The 19,133-nt window shown below is 44.3% G+C and overlaps 1 protein-coding gene across 4 annotated transcripts in view; it reads right to left on the bottom strand.

Moving 5' to 3' along the window:
• RBM19 (RNA binding motif protein 19) overlaps window positions 1-19,133 on the bottom strand; it is a 193,153-nt gene that overhangs the window by 28,349 nt on the left and 145,671 nt on the right. Inside the window, exons 24-25 of one of the 4 annotated variants that reach the window (XM_044673722.1) lie at window positions 10,396-10,522; window positions 9,969-10,202 (exon numbers count right to left, since the gene is read on the bottom strand). In XM_044673722.1, coding sequence (XP_044529657.1) covers window positions 10,428-10,522 — 95 coding nt within the window. In that variant the 3' untranslated portion in view covers window positions 9,969-10,202; window positions 10,396-10,427. Of the gene's footprint in view, window positions 1-9,968; window positions 10,219-10,395; window positions 10,523-19,133 lie in introns of those variants that run through there. The other 3 variants (XM_044673715.1, XM_044673698.1, XM_044673707.1) reach the window with 3 other exon arrangements.

Consider the following 19,133-nt stretch of genomic DNA (forward strand, 5'->3'; position numbering starts at 1 on the left):
TCTTTCTTTCTTTCTTTCTTTCTTTCTTTCTTTCTTTCTTTCTTTCTTTCTTTCTTTCTTTCTTTCTTTCTTTCTTTCTTTCTTTCTTTCCTTATCTTCCATCTTAGAATCCATACTGTGTATTGGTTCCAAGGCAGAAGAGTGGTAAGGGCTAGGCAATGGGGGTTAAGTGACTTGCCCAGGGTCACACAGCTAGGAAGTGTCTGAGGTCAGATTTGAACTTGGGACATCCTGCCTCTAGGCCTGGCTCTCAATCCACTGAGCTACCCAGCTGCCCCCTTCCCCACTTCCTTTAACTGACCCATATGTGGAGGCCCTTTGCCATTCTGCTTATCCTTCTCTGGACTCTTATAATGTAGCCCAGGCTAAAAGGACCAAGGCAGAGAACAGAAGGCCAGAGAACCTCAGTCCTGGAAGTGTTGTCTCATTTAATACGAACCAAGGTCCCATTCCCTTTCCTTGGCTCCTATAATATGCGATTAATTAATATTGAGTTTATACTCCACCCTCCTTTCCCTACAACTTAGATCTTTAAACTAACTGCTATTAGCAAAAGCTTATGTATGTCAAAGTCTTTCTCGAAACAATGGCAACCAATTTATGTTCAGTTCAAGCAAATGGTTTTCCTTTGTTTTCTGGGTTAACCAATAAAGATTTAATAAATATGCATGCATACACATATACATACAAATGCACACACATATATACACATGCATGTGTGTACATATACAAATGCAATGTGCATGTGTGTATATAGACACACATATATCCATCCGTGTATCTATGTTTCAGTCTATATATCTATGTATTTGTCTGTCTGTCTATGTGTCTATCTGTCTGCCCATCCATCCGTCTATCTCTTATTAAAAAAAAAAAAAAGACTTTGGGTCAGTTCATGGAAAATCTTTCCACCGATTACAGTTGCCCCAAAGTGGGATGGGCTGCCTCCCTCCCCAGTTGCTGTATTTCTCCATAAGACAAGTCTTCAGGAGGAATTAAGTCAAGGGAGCAGACATTTATTAAGTATCTGCCGTGTACCAAAGCACTAAGTGAAGCCCTGGGGATAGGAAGAAAGATAAAAACCAAACCAAATAAATGAAAATCAGCCCCTGTTCCCAAAGAGCTCACAGTCTAATGGGGGGAGACATCATGCAAACGACCAGGTGCACCCAAAGAAGATCCAGACAGGACACACTGCAGATGATTTCAGAGGGGAGGCACTAAGATCAGGCAGAATTGGGAAAGGCTTCCTGTACAAGGGGGGGGGGGGGCGGGATTTTGGTGAAGAACCAAAAGGAAGGGGGCAGAGATGAGAAGGGAGAACATTCTGGGCACAGAGGACAACAGCGACAGAAAATACACAGAATTTGGAGATGGCTCATCCTGTGCAAGGAGCAGCCAGAAGGCCAGCGTTACAGCTCTGAGGAACACATGGAGAGTAATGAAGTGTGAGAAGAATGGAGAGGCAGGAGGGGGCCGGGTTGTGAAAGGCTTTGAATGCCAAACAGAGGGTGAATGACTGCTTGTCAGGGACAACGTAGATGGAGTTCCTGCTCATCTTATAGGTTGGACTAGATTAGAAGGGTCAAACACCTGGCCTACTCCACCAGCCTGAACCAGATTAAAATGTGATTGCTAAATATTTAACAAAATAAACATACGATAAAACACAGATAATGTTAATATGTGGTTTCTAAGACAATATGCTGCCCACAGGGACCTTTATAGAGGGTTTAGTGGAGTTCGACATCATTAAACTAGATGACAACTGAGGTGCCCCCAGCTCTAAATCTATATTATTATCATCACAAAGATTATTTAGATCAATTCTAATTTCAATGATATGGACATTTAAGTCTAGAGATGTTACTTAAGTTGAACAAGGTCATGTAGGTGGCAAAGACAGGATTTGAACCCGTGTGTGTGTGTGTGTGTGTGTGTGTAAAAACAAATTCTAAATCTATTACTTTTTCCACCCTACAATGATGCTTGAATCGTAATAAAAGATATGGTTTTGAGTGGCTGGTTACTGTTCTATGTGGGATTTCTCTTCTCTTCTCAATTGGGCTGTAATTGAGAGAAGTCTAAAAGAACGGTGGTTCTAGGGACAAAAGGTATGTAGATGGTCTCCATGCTGGTTGGTGCGTCCTTGTCCTATGCTGATTTATGATACTCTCTTACTTAGAGAATGGTTGTGAAGACTGTATTTTATAAACTTGGAGGGGCTATAAAAATGTGAGTGATTAATATTATTTTGGTTATAATCAGCATTATGGGTAATGTTGAACAAATGGTTAATGCTGGACATCAGCTGGATAAAACGGAATTATTTGCCTGAAGGTTTGTTCCATGAAAAGGAACATATATGAGCAATTCAATCCTGAAAAATACAATCATCATCAATCTACATTTACTGCGCACCTGCCAGGTGTAAGGCCCTATGCCGGGTGCTGGGGGCACAGTAAAAAGTGTGCTCATGCCTGAAGTGGGCATCCTCTGCGATGACAGTTTATCCTGAGCATTCCTTTCTGCACTTGGGGGTTGCTGCACACTACCTGTTGTCTTCATGTACACGTACATTCTAAAGTTTCCAGAAGCAGTAGGAATTACAAATGGCGGACAAATGTTACTCGAAGCCAAGCTCCTCATGTGACATCCAGATGGAGGGTGTTCTGAGTCAAATCTGTGTCAACTGATCTTTGCCTTCCCTACTCAAGTCATCCGGGTGTGAAAATTCTGTGCTCGATAACAACAGCAATAATCTGTCAAGCACTTGGCCCTGGAGGTGCTGAGGTGTTGGAGATGATGGGCAAACAGTGCTCGGAGGGATGCTGCTCCCAAACAGAGCCACCCACATAATCATTCTAAACATGAAATAGCACCAAGGACCCAGCTAGAGGGAGAAGACCCCAACTTGGTCATCCCAGATGCTCTGACAGCAACACGGGAGACAATTACAATCCAAAGGCTGGATCTAGGGTGGCGCTGTCCAAGGTCATGCTTTCAAGTAGTTATACTACAAAGGGCTGTAAAAATCATAAATAAGTAAGCTTATGAATAGTTTATACTTATCCACTTTATTCTAAAAGCTCTGTGGGACGTTTTCCCTTTAGTATGGGGATACGAATTTCTTCACACTCAGTTCCAAATAGAAACTATTCTCACCAATGCCTGTTATACATAGGTTATATTTTTTAGGGGTGGAAGGGACAGGACTTTTTCACAGCTGGGGCTTATCTGCTGGAGAGACAGTTTGATGCAATGGATTAAGAGTCAGAAGATATGGATCTGAATATGGGCACTGCTATGGGGTGCTAGGTGGCACCATAGTGCGCAGAGTACTGAGCCTGGAGTTAGGAAGATTCGTCTTCCCAAGTTCAAATCTGGTCTCAGATGCTTACTAGCTGTGTGACCTTGGGCAAGTCATTTAACCCTGTTTGTTCAGATTCCTTTATCTGTAAAATGATCTGGAGAAGAAAATGGCAAACCACTCCAGTATCTTTGCCAAGAAAACCCCAAATGGGGTCCCAAAGAGTTGGACATGACTGAAATAATTGAACAACACTTATTATCTGCTGAACACTAGAGGCTAATATTCCATAAATACTGGATTTTGGAATTAGGACCCATGATTGATTTCCCGCTCTGCCCCTAATTTCCTTATATGACCCTAGGCAAGTCATTCCCCTCTCTGATAGGTCAGAGTTTGGTATTCCGAAACTGGGCAGGGAGAGTTGGACTAGATGAAGTCCCTTCTAATTCTAAATCCATGATCCAATGATTCTATTTATTCTCAAAATAAGCGAATGGGATAAGCTAATATTGCCCCTACTCCCCCTCCATGAGTTCCTAGACCAAAAATAATGCAGGAAGAAACACAGTATATTTTCCTGAAATCAGCCAGAGATTGACAGAGTGGAAATAGAACACAGATCTCCAAGCTTCTAATTCCTGACCCACACAAGCTGGTGATTGCTGCTGACTGGCGGGGCAGAATGGTACAGAGCGGAGAGATAGAGCTGATGGTCACAGTATTTAGACGCACAGTGTTGATAACTGGTATTCAGACAGGTGCCCAAGGAGATGACTGTTCAGTTATCATGGTCTTCTTTCAGAAAGAATTCTGTTGTCTATCCTCTGGGCTATGCAGTCAGGTGGGAAAGCAAAATAAAATAAAAAAGTCCTGGTCTACCAGCCTCTGAAGGCGGCAGAAAGAGTTGTAGTACCAGACATTTGGCAAATGAGATGGTCAAAAATCAACTCAGAGGATTTTAGAATCAAAAGGGATCTTAAGACAAAGAACATCACAACTGGAGGCAACCACTGATTTAGAGCTGGAAGGGGGTTCAGAAGCCATCTTTTATAATGCTCTCATCTTTACAGATGAGGAAACTGAGGCTGGAGGGGGTTAACCTGTCCCAAGTACCCTCAGGGGCTCTATCACTCCAGGATAGTAGCAGTTGAATAAGGGCACCATGTCATCCCATCCCAAACCCTTTTTATAGGTGGGATGGAATTGAATTCTCTAGCGTGACCTTGATCCTTTTTTCTTCTTCTCCCGAAATTCCCCGTTACGGTCAAGGGCAAAACTACTGTACTCAAAAAAATTCCCAAGATTCTCACTCTTAACCTACACATCCAAGCAGTTGCCCAATATTATTGTTGTTACATCCAAAGCATTTTTCATCTCCATCTCCTTCTTTCCACTCATGGAATCATCATTCTAGTTTAGGCCCTCACCACCTCTCACTTGGATTATTGGGATAGTGTCCTCAATGATGGCTTCCCTATACCAGGTCTCTATATATAGCTGCCAAAAAGATATCTTGTTATTCTTCTACTCAAGAAATTCCACTGGCTCTTCTATCACCCTTTAAGAGCAAGTATTATTCCATCCTTTTCTTATTCTTTTAAAATTCTGCTTCTGTGTAGGTTTTGTAATGTATATAGTTATTATACACACATATAAAGAAATGAAACTTGTATTTTATTATTATATTATACAAGTAAATGTGCATATATTGGAAGATGTATGCTTGAACTTTTTATTTTTTTAAAATTGATATGGGTGTGTGATCAATAAATTTTGGGGATCATTGTCCTGGAGTACAGAATTCCAGAGCTGGAAGGCACCTTTATTGAACCTAATCTTTTTATTTTACAAATGAGGAAATCGAAGCTAAGAGATGCGAAGGTTACACAGGGCAGCATTTAATTCAGGTGTTCTGGTTTCTAGCATTTTCTATAGTTTCCTACAAGTTCTATTCCTCACCCCCACAGATCCCAGAGCCCCTAATGAGTCCTGGGCTGTATTTCACTTCTGGCTGGTTGCTAAATGCTTAAAGCTTATCAACAATCAGCAAATTAGTACATGGTGCTCATGTTGACTGGCCTGTTCTCCGTATGGAAGTGTGTTTAGTTCCTTTTTTTTTTTTTTTTTTTTAATAAAACCCTTCTGACTTAGAATTGAAACTAAGTGTCAGTTCCAAAAGAGCGGTAAGGGCTAGGCAATTGGGGTTAAGTGATTTGCCCAGGACTAAAGAGTCAGAAGTGTCTGAGGTAATATTTGAATCCAGGACCTCCCACCTCCAGGCTTGGAGCTCTATCCACTGAGCCACCTAGCTATCCCACGTTTGTTTCTTTAGCTGAGATCTTCTTTATACACCAGGGGCCAAAAGCATATCTGAATGGTTCAAGTTGAGCTCAGTGAGGGAGACACCGACAGGGAAATCTCTGTCATTTACGTTCTGAAAGATGCATTGTGTGGGCCAAGGTAGAGCATAGTAGGTGGCTAATGATGACTTGCATGTGAGAAATGTGGTTCCCAATCTTCCTCCTGAGGATGAGGCCCACTTTTTAAGGTCAAATAATTTCCCCCTCTCTCCCCACCTCTAATAGAGATAGCAGACTATTAGTACCCGTGGACCAAGAAAACATACACGGGCCAAATGACACTGTTCGGTAGAGATTTGCAGACCCCTTGCAATGACTCTTGTGCCTTGAGAGATCCTTGATCTGGAGCAGAGGTCTGCAAACTACGGCCAAGGGTCAAATCTGGCCACCACTTGTTTCTGGAAGGCTCAAGAGCCAAGAATGATTTTTACATTTAAAAATATAATCGTTTGCTGACCCCTGGTCTAGAATATGGGAGTCACTGTCATCAAAGGCATCCTTAAGGTCATAAATAACTGGAAAAGGAAGTAAGGTGACAGGTCAGGAAGTGAGAGTGAGGACAGATGAAATATTATACTGGCATTCCTGAAAAATGAAGGCCCTGGGAAAATACCCAGGACACACCTAATGGATCCTCGAAGGGAGATTTAAAGAAAGATAGTTACAAACTACTTAGGATGAGAAGTTACAGGTTGGATTGTGATCTGCCCTGGTGTTGGGGTATATCCACATAGTTGAGACCCCAGAAGTATTCCAGCATGAAAGTTACCATAAGTCTACCATCTGGCTCTTATGCCTAATCATCTTGGTTTGTGGGTTAAAAAATTTTTTTTCCTCCAGTATCCCTTTGCTATGCTACGGATAACTAGGAGGATGGGGTGTCTGTCTGTCTGCCTATCTATATCTGTTCATCTGTTCATCTCTCTCTCTCTCTCTCTCTCTCTCTCTCTCTCTCTCTCTCTCTCAAACCACAATTCAGACTAATAGAAGCCCTACCTAGTGATATTGAATGCACCAAACTATAAAACAAAGGCTTTCTCATGCAGGAGGAGGTGTCCATTAACACTGGTATAAGTCAGTCAATAAACACCTAGTATGTGCCTACTGCATGCTAGGTCCTGTGCTAAATGCTGGGCATATCAAGAAAGCCAAAGCTGGTTTTTGCTCTTCAAGAGCTCCCAGTTGAATGCAGGAAATAACAATTACGTACAAACAAACAGTAGACAGGATCAATGGGAGATAAGCAACAGGAAAAAAAAAAGCACTGGGATCAAGGAAGTCCAGGAAAGGCATCCTGGAAAGTGTAAGGGTTTTAGCTGAGGCTTGAAGGAAGTAGGAAGCAGAGGTGAGGAGGGAGAATACATCAGGCATGGGGGATTGCCAATGGAAGTGCCCAGAGGTGAGATATGGAAGAATAGCAAGAAGGTCAGTGTTACTGGATCAGAGTGCTGGGGGAACAGGGGACAGATGAGGTATAAGAAGATAAGAAAGGTGGATGGAGGAACACCAGGTTATAAAGGGCTTTGAATGCCAAAGAGAAGATTTTCTTTTTGATCCTAGAGACAAGAGAGAGTCATTGGAGTTTATTGAGTGCATGCATACGTGTGTGTGTGTGTGTGTGTGTGTGTGTGTGTGTGTGTGTGTGTGAGAAAGAGAGAGAGAGAGAGACAGAGAGACAGAGAGAGACAGAGACAGAGACAGAGAAGGGGAGAGGGAGAGAGACAGAAACAGAGAGAGAAGAGGAGAAGGGGAGAGAGAGAGAGAGAGAGAGAGAGAGAGAGAGAGAGAGAGATAGTGCTGCTAGATACTTCTTTTAAGCCAGATTCAAGAAGCATTTAAGAAGCACTTGCTATGTATAAGACATAAGGGTCAAGAATCCAGGTCCTGCATCTGACACATCTCTGTGACTATGGGAAAACTGCTTGCTCACACAGTGCCCGAGCCTCCATAACATGCATAGAAGTTGCTAATTTAAATGAGTGGAAAAAGTGTGAATAATGGGAGCACTTGATGCTGATATAATCATAGATCTATTAAAAAAAGAAATGGCGAGGATTGGATCCTGGGGATCCAAAGATAAAATGAGAAATAATTTCTGCCCTCAGGGAGCTTATATTTTAGGTCTATAACTATTCCTTATAATACACACACACACACACACACACACACACACACACACACAAAATATAAAATTCAGTTTATTTATCTCTTTATCTAAATACAACCTAACTGAGGGAAGGCAAGAGATGGGAAAAGGCTTCCTGAAGGAAGTGCTGAGTGGGCTGAACCTTGAAGAAAGCTCAGGCTTCTAGGAGACAGCAGTTAGAAGACAGACTGCTGAGTTCAGAGGCTCCCAAGTAGGTGGACTGGTCAATGTGTGAAATAAGCTTGGAAAGGAAAGGCAGGTTGTGAGGGGCTCTAAACCCCCAGGAGAAGAGTCTGTGATTTGTTTTGTTGGTGATAAGAGTGGGCCACACAAGGTTCTTGAATGAAGGAGTGATGTGATTGGAGCTTTATTTTAAGAAGATCATTTTGGTAACTGTTTTGGGAGAATGAGTTGGAAGAATAGGAAGAACAACAGGCCAAAGGATGTGTTAAGGACCTGAATGGGTGGTGGGGGACATGGAGAGCAAGAGAGAGGTGTGATAACCATGACTTTCAGTTTGTTCCACAAACAAGACTCTCCATGTCCAGACTCTAAGCCTTTTCTCTGGCTGACTCCTAGGCCTGGAATGCCCTCCCTCCTTTTCTCTGTCTTCTGGCTTCCTTTGCTTACTTCAAGGCCCAGCTAAACTCCCACCTTCCTGAGGAAACCTTTCAAGGATCCTCTTAATTCTAGTGCTTTCCTTCTGTTAAAAGCGTTTCCTATTCATCTTGTACATGGTTTATTTGTGTATCTTTGGTTGCTTCCTGTCTCCTTTTAGACTCTGAGCTCCTCGAGGGCAGGGGCAGCCCTTTCTTCTTTTTACATCCTCAGGGCTTAGCATAGAGGCAGGGTATATTAAGTGTTGATTATTTAGTTTATTGATGAGTGAGAATGAACTGACAGGATGTGGCAACTTGTGTGTGTATATGTGTGTATGGGTATGTATGTGTGTGAGTGTGAGTGTGTGTAGAGTGTGTGAATCCATTCATTTGTTTCAAGAAAAGTCACCCATGAAGGAACATGAGAGTGCTAGTTCCTGGCTATTACCAGCCCAGGCTCAGCTGACAGTGGGGTCTAGGGTGGAAGAGTCCAATGAATGCAGCAGCTCTTGAGTAGTTTCCTCAGGCCCTCTCACATCTACATGACCGGAAGGCCCTGGGGTCATAGCCCGATCAAGGAGGGCCCTCTGGCCCTTCGAGACTCCCCCAGTCCAGGAGAGGGAGAGGCAGGTGGAGGGATAAAGCCCATTACAATGAGATCGACATAGGCTTGGTTCCTTGGACCAACATGAGGACAGGTGGTTGTGGTAGGGCCAGAAGCCAAGCTTTTTCACCCCCACTAGCAGTTTTTGCTTGTAAGTCAAATGACCCTGTAGACTAGAAACTGGGCCCATGACTTACAATCTGTTGTCTCGCCCCTGGTCATGGGATCACAGGCTCAGAGCTGGAGGGGACTTTAGAGGACACTATCTACTCCGATTTTCCCAGCCCATAATAACATAACTAATGCCTACTTCTAGGTAGGACAATACGGGCCCTGCCTTTGACTCTGAATCACCTATGTTTGCTCCAAGACAGGAAGGTGCCAGAGTACCAAAAGGGTGGGGCCAGGAGACAATTGCCAAACCAGAATGCCTCATGGGGTCAGGGGCTGACTCCTGGGACTGGGAAGCCAGAACTTGGGATTTATGAGAGGTGGGCTAACCAATACCTTGTGTGATTTTAAGGGGACCACAATCCTAGTGAGCCAATGGTGGGCTCCTGGACAAAGGCTGTATTGCTGAAGGTCCGAACATTAAGTAGGAAGAAGGGCCTGTGATACTCAATTCTGATCAAGCCACATCTGGAGGGCTCGTTCTGGGTTATGATTCTAGAAGTGCCTCCAAAATGGATTGCATTCAGGATGGGGAGTAAATTGGGAACCACTGAAAAATGGCTCTGGGAGAACTGGCCTGCCCTCAGGGATGGAAAGAGCATTTGCTCAGCTCCAAAGGGCCAAGCTCAGCTACAGACAACAGGTGGAAGTTGAAAAGGCTGGTTCTGACTTGATGGCTGGAAGAAATTCCTCATAATGAAAACTGTCTGAAGATGAGATGAAGTGTCTCAAGGGGTTTTAGACATTTCAACGGTGACTGTTGAGTGGAGGACAGAGACCAGTCAACCAGCAGGAATTTATTAAGAACCTACTATGTGCCAGGCAAAAGTGACACAAATACAAAGAATGGAATTGTTCTGACTCTTAAGGGTGCTGGGAGGATCCCTGTAAAAGTCCTTGGGGATCTCTGCCAATCTTGAGGTTCTGTAAGCCTGTCTCTTCTTGGGTCTGACTCCAAAAATCTGCCATTCATCTCCGCTGGGTCTCCTATGGTCGTTGGTGCACTGATCTGTTGATGTGTCTGCCTGAGATATGGGGAATGATGGGCCCATTTCCCTCGACTTTGATTCATCAGAGGCTGGTGACCATCTGCTCTCCCCTCTGCCCCTGTCCCGCTGAGGCCAAAATGCATCCTTTCCCAGAGGCTCGGAGGCCCAGAGGCCTCTCATCCCCAGCTCCCAACAGAAACAGGGAAGGCGTACCTCTCTCCACCAGGGAGCTGCTGAAGTATCTGCTACTCGCCGCCCTCGTTTTCGCCCTCGTTTTCGCCCTCCTCCAGCTGCTCCAGGATCTCGTCCAACACCACAGACCGCCTTTTCTTTGGGGAATCTGTAGGAGCCCAGATGGCAGAAGAGAAGAAATGAACAGCCAAGAGGGTTGGGAGGCAGGAAGACAGAAAAGGCAGAAAGAAGGGGAGGGAAAAAAAAGGAATATTGTAAGATAGGCATCAGCTCATCATGGCGAAGAGCACAACTTCTCCTTTGACCCAATGCCTTGGTGGTCCCCATGGCATCTTTTCAAAGTTCTATTGCCCTCAGGAAAAGTAATCTCTTTCTAAAAAACCAGGCAGAAAATCCCTCATGTTCTCATTGCATCCTTCTCAGGTCTATCACACAGAAGGGAAACTAAAGTTAGGATGGTTGGAGATCAGAGAACAAAGGAAGGGATTTTTCTTTGGATAGCCTCAGTCAACAGGGAGGCATGGTCTGGAAATTTCTTGTTTCTTTTTTGGGGGAAGAGGACACTCTTGGCTACTCTGCAGATAGTGACAGGGGACCAGGATGGAGAGACAGGATTGGAAGGGGCTGCCTTTTCATTAGTCCAACAGTTGGGGGATGGAGTGTCATCTAGTCTAAATCCTTCATTTTTCCTCTGTAGAGGAAAATGAAGTACAGAGAAAGAAAATGACTTGCCCAAGGTCACACAAGTAGTGAGTAGCAGAGATGGGATTTGAATCTATGTCCTTCAACTCCAAATCTGGCACTTGTTATATATGGAGGATAAAACACAGCAGCTCCTAAAAGAAGCTTCCTGAACCTAGGGATTCCATCCAAAGCTTGGTGTCAAAGCCTGTTTTCCTTATTCTTCTGATACGGGCACCTCTTGAACTCGACCCTCTTGACTGCATTCTTGAACTCTTCCAAAATGAAGGCTTGGCTTGGAGTGTGGGTGACCTGAGGTCCTTCCCCTCTACGTTTGGGATCCTTGTTCTCCCACCTTTCATCATCAACAAGGGAAAGCATATTTTTTCCAAAACCACCTTTTCTCACCAGCCTCCCCTCCACAAGAGGCACAGTGGGCAGAAAGCTAACCCGTGAAGTAGGGAGGTCAAGTCTTGCCTCTGACAAATACAGAAGCTGAGCAATTATCTATGATTCTAAGTTACAGGAGGACACTGAACTGCACTGGTCACCTCGTCCAAATCTAGGACTTCCCTAGACCAATGAGATCTCAGGTCCAGTGTCCATTCCTTTTTTCCTGAACACCAGTCTCTGGCAGAGGCCATGGTATCACACTGTGGATTTATATCCAGAAGAGATCTCAGAGGCCATCAAGTCCAGCCATCTCATTTTACAGGTGAGGAAACTGAGTCCAAAAAGAGGTGAGGTGTCCTGTTTACACTACTGGATCTAGAGCCAGTAAGACTTGAATTCAAATCTAGCATCAGACACTTAACACTTGTGTGGTTCTGAGCACATCACTTAACCCAATCCTTATTTGCCTCAATTTCCTCATCTGTAAAATGGGGATAATAATAGCATTTACCTCGTAGAGATGCTATGACTATCAAATAAGACAGTAAGCATCGCATAAATGCCAGCAATTATTATTATTGCCTAGGGTTACACAGCTAGCAGATATATAAGGTGGAATTTGAATCTATGTTTTCTTGACTCCAAGTTAAGTGGCAAGACTGGAGATTGTATGGCACAGTAGAAATTAGATCTGTAAGTCAGGCAGGCCATGGGATCCCAGGCTCACAGAATCATAGGGCATCCAGAAGTCCTTGATAATGAGGTTCTATTCACATTTCAGTGAACTGGTAATGTCAATTGGTGGAGTGGGAAGGATGGGAAACAGATGGGAACTCCCTAGCTCCCAAGGGCAGAGGTAGGTTCTGGGCCCTGCCTTAAGCAGGGGGAAGTGGACACCTTTATCTTTGTGGTGACCAGTTGTGAAGCACTAGAAAGAAATCAGGAGAGCTCAGTCCTTCCCTAGGATGGAGCCAGATACCACACACGGCTTGTTTTCTCGTTTTCTCCCTCCCCTCCCCATCTGAGGCCTCAACTCTCATTTGCTTCTTCATAATCATCAGGTTCGGGTGGTACACAATGGCCTCCGGAAATTGAATTCGAGGGAAGGTAATGGGATCTGTGGCAGCGGCGGTCAGAAATAGAAGGACAGAAACGACACAGTAGGAATGAGGAGCCTGTCAGAGCAGCTATTGCTTCCAACAATAGGGAGCGAGCTGGCAAAGAACCCAAGGCCTTCTCCTCCTTCCCAGAGCTGGATGGGCTAGAGGGCAGCTCTGGAGGTTGGCCAGTCATCAAGGACCCACCTAGACCCCAGAGGCCAGGTCTGCACAAGATTCTGGCAATCTGCCAGGCCTGAATTAGTGGTTGTCAATCAATCACCAGTTCCCCTGCCCAGGGTCTACCTGTGATGACAGAGTTGGTGGGGAGAGGGGAGGAGAGGAAGGAGGGTGGGCAACACTACCCTTGGAAAGATTCTTACTGCTACACTCTCCTTGGATAAAGTCCCTTTGAGATTGTGGATTTAAATTTGGAAGGGATTTTAGAAGTTATCTAGCCAATCCAGAGAGAGCGTAGTATAGAGAATGCTAGATTTGGACGTCAGAAAGATATGAATTCTAATCCTGCATCAGATATTTACTCTGAGTCACAAAATGAAGGGGTTGGACCTGGTGACCCCTAAGGTCCCTTATAGCTCTAAATCTATGCTCCTACAAACCCTTTTTTGTACAGATGGGGAAACTGGCCCAGAAGGGGAAGCAACTTGACCAAGGCCAAACTGGTAGTTAGGAAGACACAAGCCATAATTCAATCCGAGATGCTGAGACTCCAAATCTAGTTATTCATTCCATTCAAGAATTAGAAGTCCTCTACCTATCCAGTGCTATGCACCTTCAGGGTCCAGCAGATGTTGGTTTGAACACCAGATTTGTGACTGACCACTAGTGTGTTCTTGAACATGTCCCTTCCAATTCCAAGTTTCCTCTTCTGCAAAATGTCGGGGTTGGACTATCTAGGGGACCTCAAAGGCCCCTTCTAACTCTTAAGTCTGTAAGCCTATGACTGAAGCCTACCTGGATCTCCAAAGCATCTATTGATCCCTCCCTTCCTCCCATTCATTCTTTCATCTAGCCACCCTAACAAAATCACTTACAGAGCACTGCCTCAGTGATTTATCTCTGCCATCCATCCAGACAAAATTCTGATCTCTCATTTTTATAACTTTCCCCCCTAAGTTTCAGACTAGGGTGCCCATTGAGACTGGGCATTTCTGGAGAGGCGGGCTTGGGGCTTGTTTCTTGTATTTTCTTCTCCAGAAACCAGGTACCCAGATGGACTGACCACCTGATCTTGGTCTCCCCTTATGAAAACAAATATCCAACTGTTAACACTCTTTAGCAAATGAGATTAGGCCACATGAGCCCCTGGAGAGGATCAGAGTGTTTACTGCTGGTAAGGCCTCAGAGATCCTCTCGGCCAAAACCTCATCACAGTTATAGTGGATAGAAGGCTGGACCTTCGGGAACCAAGAGGCACCTTAGATCAGGGATTGGCAGGGTTTGGAGGGAGCTTAGAAGAGAGAATGTCAAGGCTGGGAAGGGGCTTAGAACAGGGGGTTGTCAGAGCTGGAGAGGTCTTAGAACCTGGAAACGCTGGCTCCAAAAATGGCAACTTGTCACTGTACCAGGCTAGGTCATGTAGAATCCCATCGAGGGCTGTTCATTTTTCACTCCCTTGGGTCATTATATATTGGTTGATTCACAAAGTTGCCATGGTCAGGGCAGCACTGAAGTTTTCCATGCCACTCATCTTTAGTCAAAGGTAGGGGAGGGGAAACCAAACCAAAGCAAACAACTTGCTAGAAACCAGGGCTCCTTGCTCCCTATATTCCTGGGAAATCAGTGTATGAGTGGTATTTTTTTTATAAAAGGAATCGTGTTTTAAATGTGCAAGGGGAACTGGCTACAGAAAGGTGTCCTGGGATGAATTCCCAACATAGATCTGCAATTTCTAATTTCCTGTACCTAGTCTAGTCTTTGGAGGTGAAAATATGAAAACTTTGGCATTAACACAAATGACCAACAGCTAATTTATCCCTGGTGCTAATGTCCAATTTTGAGTTTTCTCGAGGTCAAGGAGTGGGCATGGAAGCAGAAGTGGCATAAGAGCGATAGCAACAGTTCTCACTTCCATATCGCCAGGAGATCTGTAGGGAACCATTCACACAACAGACCTATATTGGGGTGGCAAAGCAGCTGCCATTCTGAGAGCTTAGGTGGCTTGTTACCATCACAGCACTATTAAATCAGTCAATAGGCCTGATTTTGTCAGACTAAAAGCTAGGGATACAAAGAAAGTTAAGAGGTCCAGTGAGGGAGATAATATGCAAATGGCTACTGTATTTACAAACAAACCAGATACTGGAGAAAGAGGAAATAATTAAGTCAGCAAAGGAACTAAAATTATGATGGGGTTAAAAAGACTTCTGGTAGAAAGAAAGTGAGATTTTAGCCAGGACTTGGAAGAATCCAGGAGGTAGAGATGAGGAGAGAAGGGTGACAGCCAGAGGAAAAGTCCAGAATTTAGGTGGTTGGCCTTATTCAAGGAAGAGCTGGAGGTCAGCGGCAGTGAAATGAAGAGCACATGGGAGGATGATTTAAAGTAGAAGTAGACTGGGAAGGTAGGAGGTGGCTGGCTGTGTAAAGAGATTCTGTGGTGAATCAGCAACATTGAAGACGGAGAGGAAGGAGGCATAAGAAATGAAAATATGTGTTGAAGGAAAACAGTATTGGAATTGAAGTTAAAGGACCTAGATTCAAGTCCTGCCTTTCCCCCTAACTTCTTGTTTGACCTTGGGCAAGTTAATGAATATCTGTGAGTAAGTTACTCATTTGTTAAATGTAAGATGAAGTTACCCTTGAAATGTTCTCTCAGTGCTCTTTAGACAACAAATATATCTATAGATCTATCCGTATCACCAAAAGCTATTTCCTCAGTACACAGGTGGTCAAAAGATTATGAGTATACAATCATCAAAAGAAGTACAAACTATTAACAACCATATAAAAGAATAAGATTATTAATAATAAGAGAAAAGTAACTCAAAATCTTACCCTTAGCAAAATGGCAAAGATGACAAAAGATAGGTGTAATCAATATTAGGAGTCACAGAAAGTCAAACAAACTAAAACTAATGTCTTGGTGGACGAGTGAATGAGTATAACCATTCTGTGAAGCAATTTGGATTTATACATACGGTGGCTAAAATGGCCATATCCTTTGACCCAGGGACGAGGTTATACTTGGCAATGGCCAAAGTTGGCCATTGATGATATGCCCCAAAATATTTATAGCAGCATTTTTAGTGGTAGGAAAGAGCTAAGAACAAAGTAGATGATCACCGATTGGGAATGGATAAACAAACCAAGGTTCATCAAAGTGAGGAAATATTGTTGTGCTTTAAGAATATTACTGTGCTGCATGGACATGAGGAATTCTAGTGCCTTCCTTCTGTTAATTATTTCATATGTATCCTATATAGAGTTTAGTTTTTATATATGTGTCTCCATGCTATCTCCACCATTAGATTATAAACTCCTTGAGGGTAGGGATTATCTTTTGCCTTTTTTTTTTAACCCTTAGTAGTTACTACAGTGCCTGGCATATTTGTTTTTGGTTGCGTTGTTTTTCAATTTTGTCTGCCTCTTTGTGACACTCTTTGGAGTTTTCTTGGCAAAGATACTGGAGTTATTTGCCATTTCCTTTTCCAACTCATTTTAGAGATGAGGAAACAGAGGCAAATAGGCTTAAATGACTTGCCCAAGGTCACACAGCTACTAAGAGTCTGAGGTCAGATTTGAACTCAGGAAGAACAGTCTTCCTGACTCCAGGCCAGGTACTCTGTGTACCATGGTGCTGCCTAGCTTCCATGGCACACAGAAAGTATTTAAATGTTGACTGATTATTGACTATTTTTCTTCTATAGAGCTTGTTTGTACGTACATGTTTTCATGTTGTCTTCCCAATTAGACTGTGAGCTCTTTGAGGGCAAGAGTTGTTTTTTGCCTCTTTTTAGCTCTAGTACTTAGTACAGTGCCTGGCATATAGGAGATGCTTAAGAAACGTTTATTACAATAAAGAGAAGCATGGAAAGATTAACCCAAACTGATGCAAAGCATAGCACAAAGCAACAGAACAGTATAAATGAGAACTGAGACAGTGTCAATGGAAAGAAAAACCATGAAATAATTGAAAATGAATGCTGCAAAATGACCAAGAAGGAATTTGACCCTGAGGAAGAGACCTAGGAATTCACTGGAATGTAGCAGCATCAGATTTTTTTTTTCTGCATGTTCAGTTTTGCCGAAATTTTTTATTCTTCCTCCTCTTTTTTCTTTCTTTAAACAAAATTTCTTTGCTATAAAGGATAGCTCTAGGGGAGGAGAGGGGAGGGAAGGAAGAATACTAGGGGGCATTTAAGCTATGTAGAAACAAAAGATTACTTTGTAGAACAAATGTTTCAGGGAATAGGCCTGTTGGACTGAAAATGTTTCTCTGCTGGTCCAGAGGAGATCACTATGTGTCTAAGGTACAATTCTTGGGGTCTGTGACTGGGCTGCTAGAGACTGTATTATATACAATGAATAAGAATGGAATTGGGAATCTTTATGTCATCTTCTCTAAGGAGAACAAGATGCTTTAGCCTGCCTGACTTGGTCCATTTATTCTAAGAAAGGAATGGACTATTTCTGCCTTACCCTAAAGATCAGGGACCTGAGGCAAAGGGAAATTTAAAAACGTAACCCTGACTCACAGGGCATGTTAGAATTCTGGAGTTAGAAGAAGTTGTGGAGGCCACCCAGTCCAATTCCTCCAGTTTTTACATGAGGGAAACTGTACTCTTTTAATAGCAAAGCCAGGAGGAGAATCTGGACTTTGAGATGTGCATCTGAAGGCTCTTTACGTAGTGGCACCAGGAGGCCTGAAGGAAGTTGTCTGAGATCCTGGATTTGGAGTTGGGAAGGATCAGCCCACACACATTTATTAAGTATCTGATATTACATTTGGAGGCCCTGGAGATACAAAGTCAAAGTGAGAAAGGCCTGCCCTCAGGGAGTTTGCCTTCTCCTGGCATCCCAGAAGCCATAGTCTTTATATCAGGAGGCAGACACATGCCCCGGCTAAGTTCTTGACAAATGAGCACCCAGGCCTGCAAACTCTTACCAGATCACAGGATTTAGACTGGAAGGGATTTAAGCCACCAGCTAGTCTAATTCTCTCTTGGGTGGATGAGGAAGGAGATTCTCTCATAAAGGTTAAAGGCTTTTGTGACATCCCACAGTAGGTAATCTGACTCCAAATTGGAGGTCTCTATCTATGGCTCTGCTTCCAAACCCTGGGGCCAGATCTAGCCCAATTCCCTCATTTTACAGACTGATGCTGAGGCTACAGAGAAGGATAGGGAAAGGACTTGCCCAAGGTCACCCAGGTGGCATCTGAACCCAGGCCCTCTGCCTCCAGGTACAGTCTCTGTGCCTCCAGGCGGATATACTCCCAGAAGGGGCTTAGCCTTCTCCAAGGTGGGAGGGTAGGGGAGGGAGGGTGCCCAACAGCCCTGGCTTCCTCCTGCCTCCCTCCCCTTCCTTTTGGCTCGCTTGCCTCTGCGAGAAGCACACCCTGCTTCCAGGGAACAGCTGCTGAAATCCCACTTCCCAGACATCAAAAGCCTCAGTGGGTTTTCACCAAACAAACATAATGCAGAACCCGGAGAAAGGTGTAAAATAAACAAACAGTGCGAGCTGTACATTCTCTTTGAGTACTACAGCTGCCTTGGAAGATAAACAACCAGAGAATGTCAGCAAACGTCAATACACAAGAAATTAACTTGACAAAAAGCTCGCCTGGCCCCTCCCTCGTGCCCCCTCCCCCCCTCCCCCCACAAGCCATTCTGCAATTCTGGAGTTCCCATCTAATGATTTTATTTTTCAATTAATTCCTTGACAGAATGCCAGGATGTCGCTTCTCCCCCCACGTCCCCAACACTGTCGCTGTCTGCATGCGGAGGAAGGAGCTGGGGGGGGGGGGGGAGCTGGAGGAGAGGTGGGAAAAGAGGGGGCTCTGTGGGGAGAAGGGCAACAGCAAGATTTCTGTGTCATTCCTGAGGCCCAGGAAAGGAACGTGGGAGCAGGAGGGGGGCAAGTCAGGGGACCCAGGGGGCAGGAGGTTGTGGGGGCCCTGCTCCCCACAACCTGCCAGTTACAGGACCTGACCTGAAAACAGGCCCTTTATGGAACATGTGGGGCACAGGGACAAGCAGGAGAGAGGCAGGGAGAGAGCTGACCTTGGAGTTCAAAGGACTCTAGATGTAGAGCTGGCAGAGACTGCAGAGGCCTCTGGGCCAGGCCCCTTGTTTTACCCAGAATGGAGCTGAGGCTCAAAGGAGAAGAGACTGGGTCATGTGTCTGCTCGCTCCCTCACACTCTCCTCCTCTGTCTTTCTCCCCCTCTCTCTTTCTGTCTCTCCCTCCTGTCTGTCTCTCTCCTTCTCTGTCTCTCTCTCCCCCTCTCTTTCTGTCTCTTCTTCTGTCTCTTTCTCCCCCCTCCTCTGTCTCTCTCTCCCCCCCTCTCTCTTTCTGTCTCTCTTCTTCTCTTTCCCCATTTCTCTCTCGGTCTCTCCCTTTCTCCCCC

Source organism: Gracilinanus agilis, chromosome 1 (assembly GCF_016433145.1).
Source record: "Gracilinanus agilis isolate LMUSP501 chromosome 1, AgileGrace, whole genome shotgun sequence".
In the NCBI taxonomy this organism is placed as follows: Eukaryota; Metazoa; Chordata; class Mammalia; order Didelphimorphia; family Didelphidae; genus Gracilinanus; species Gracilinanus agilis.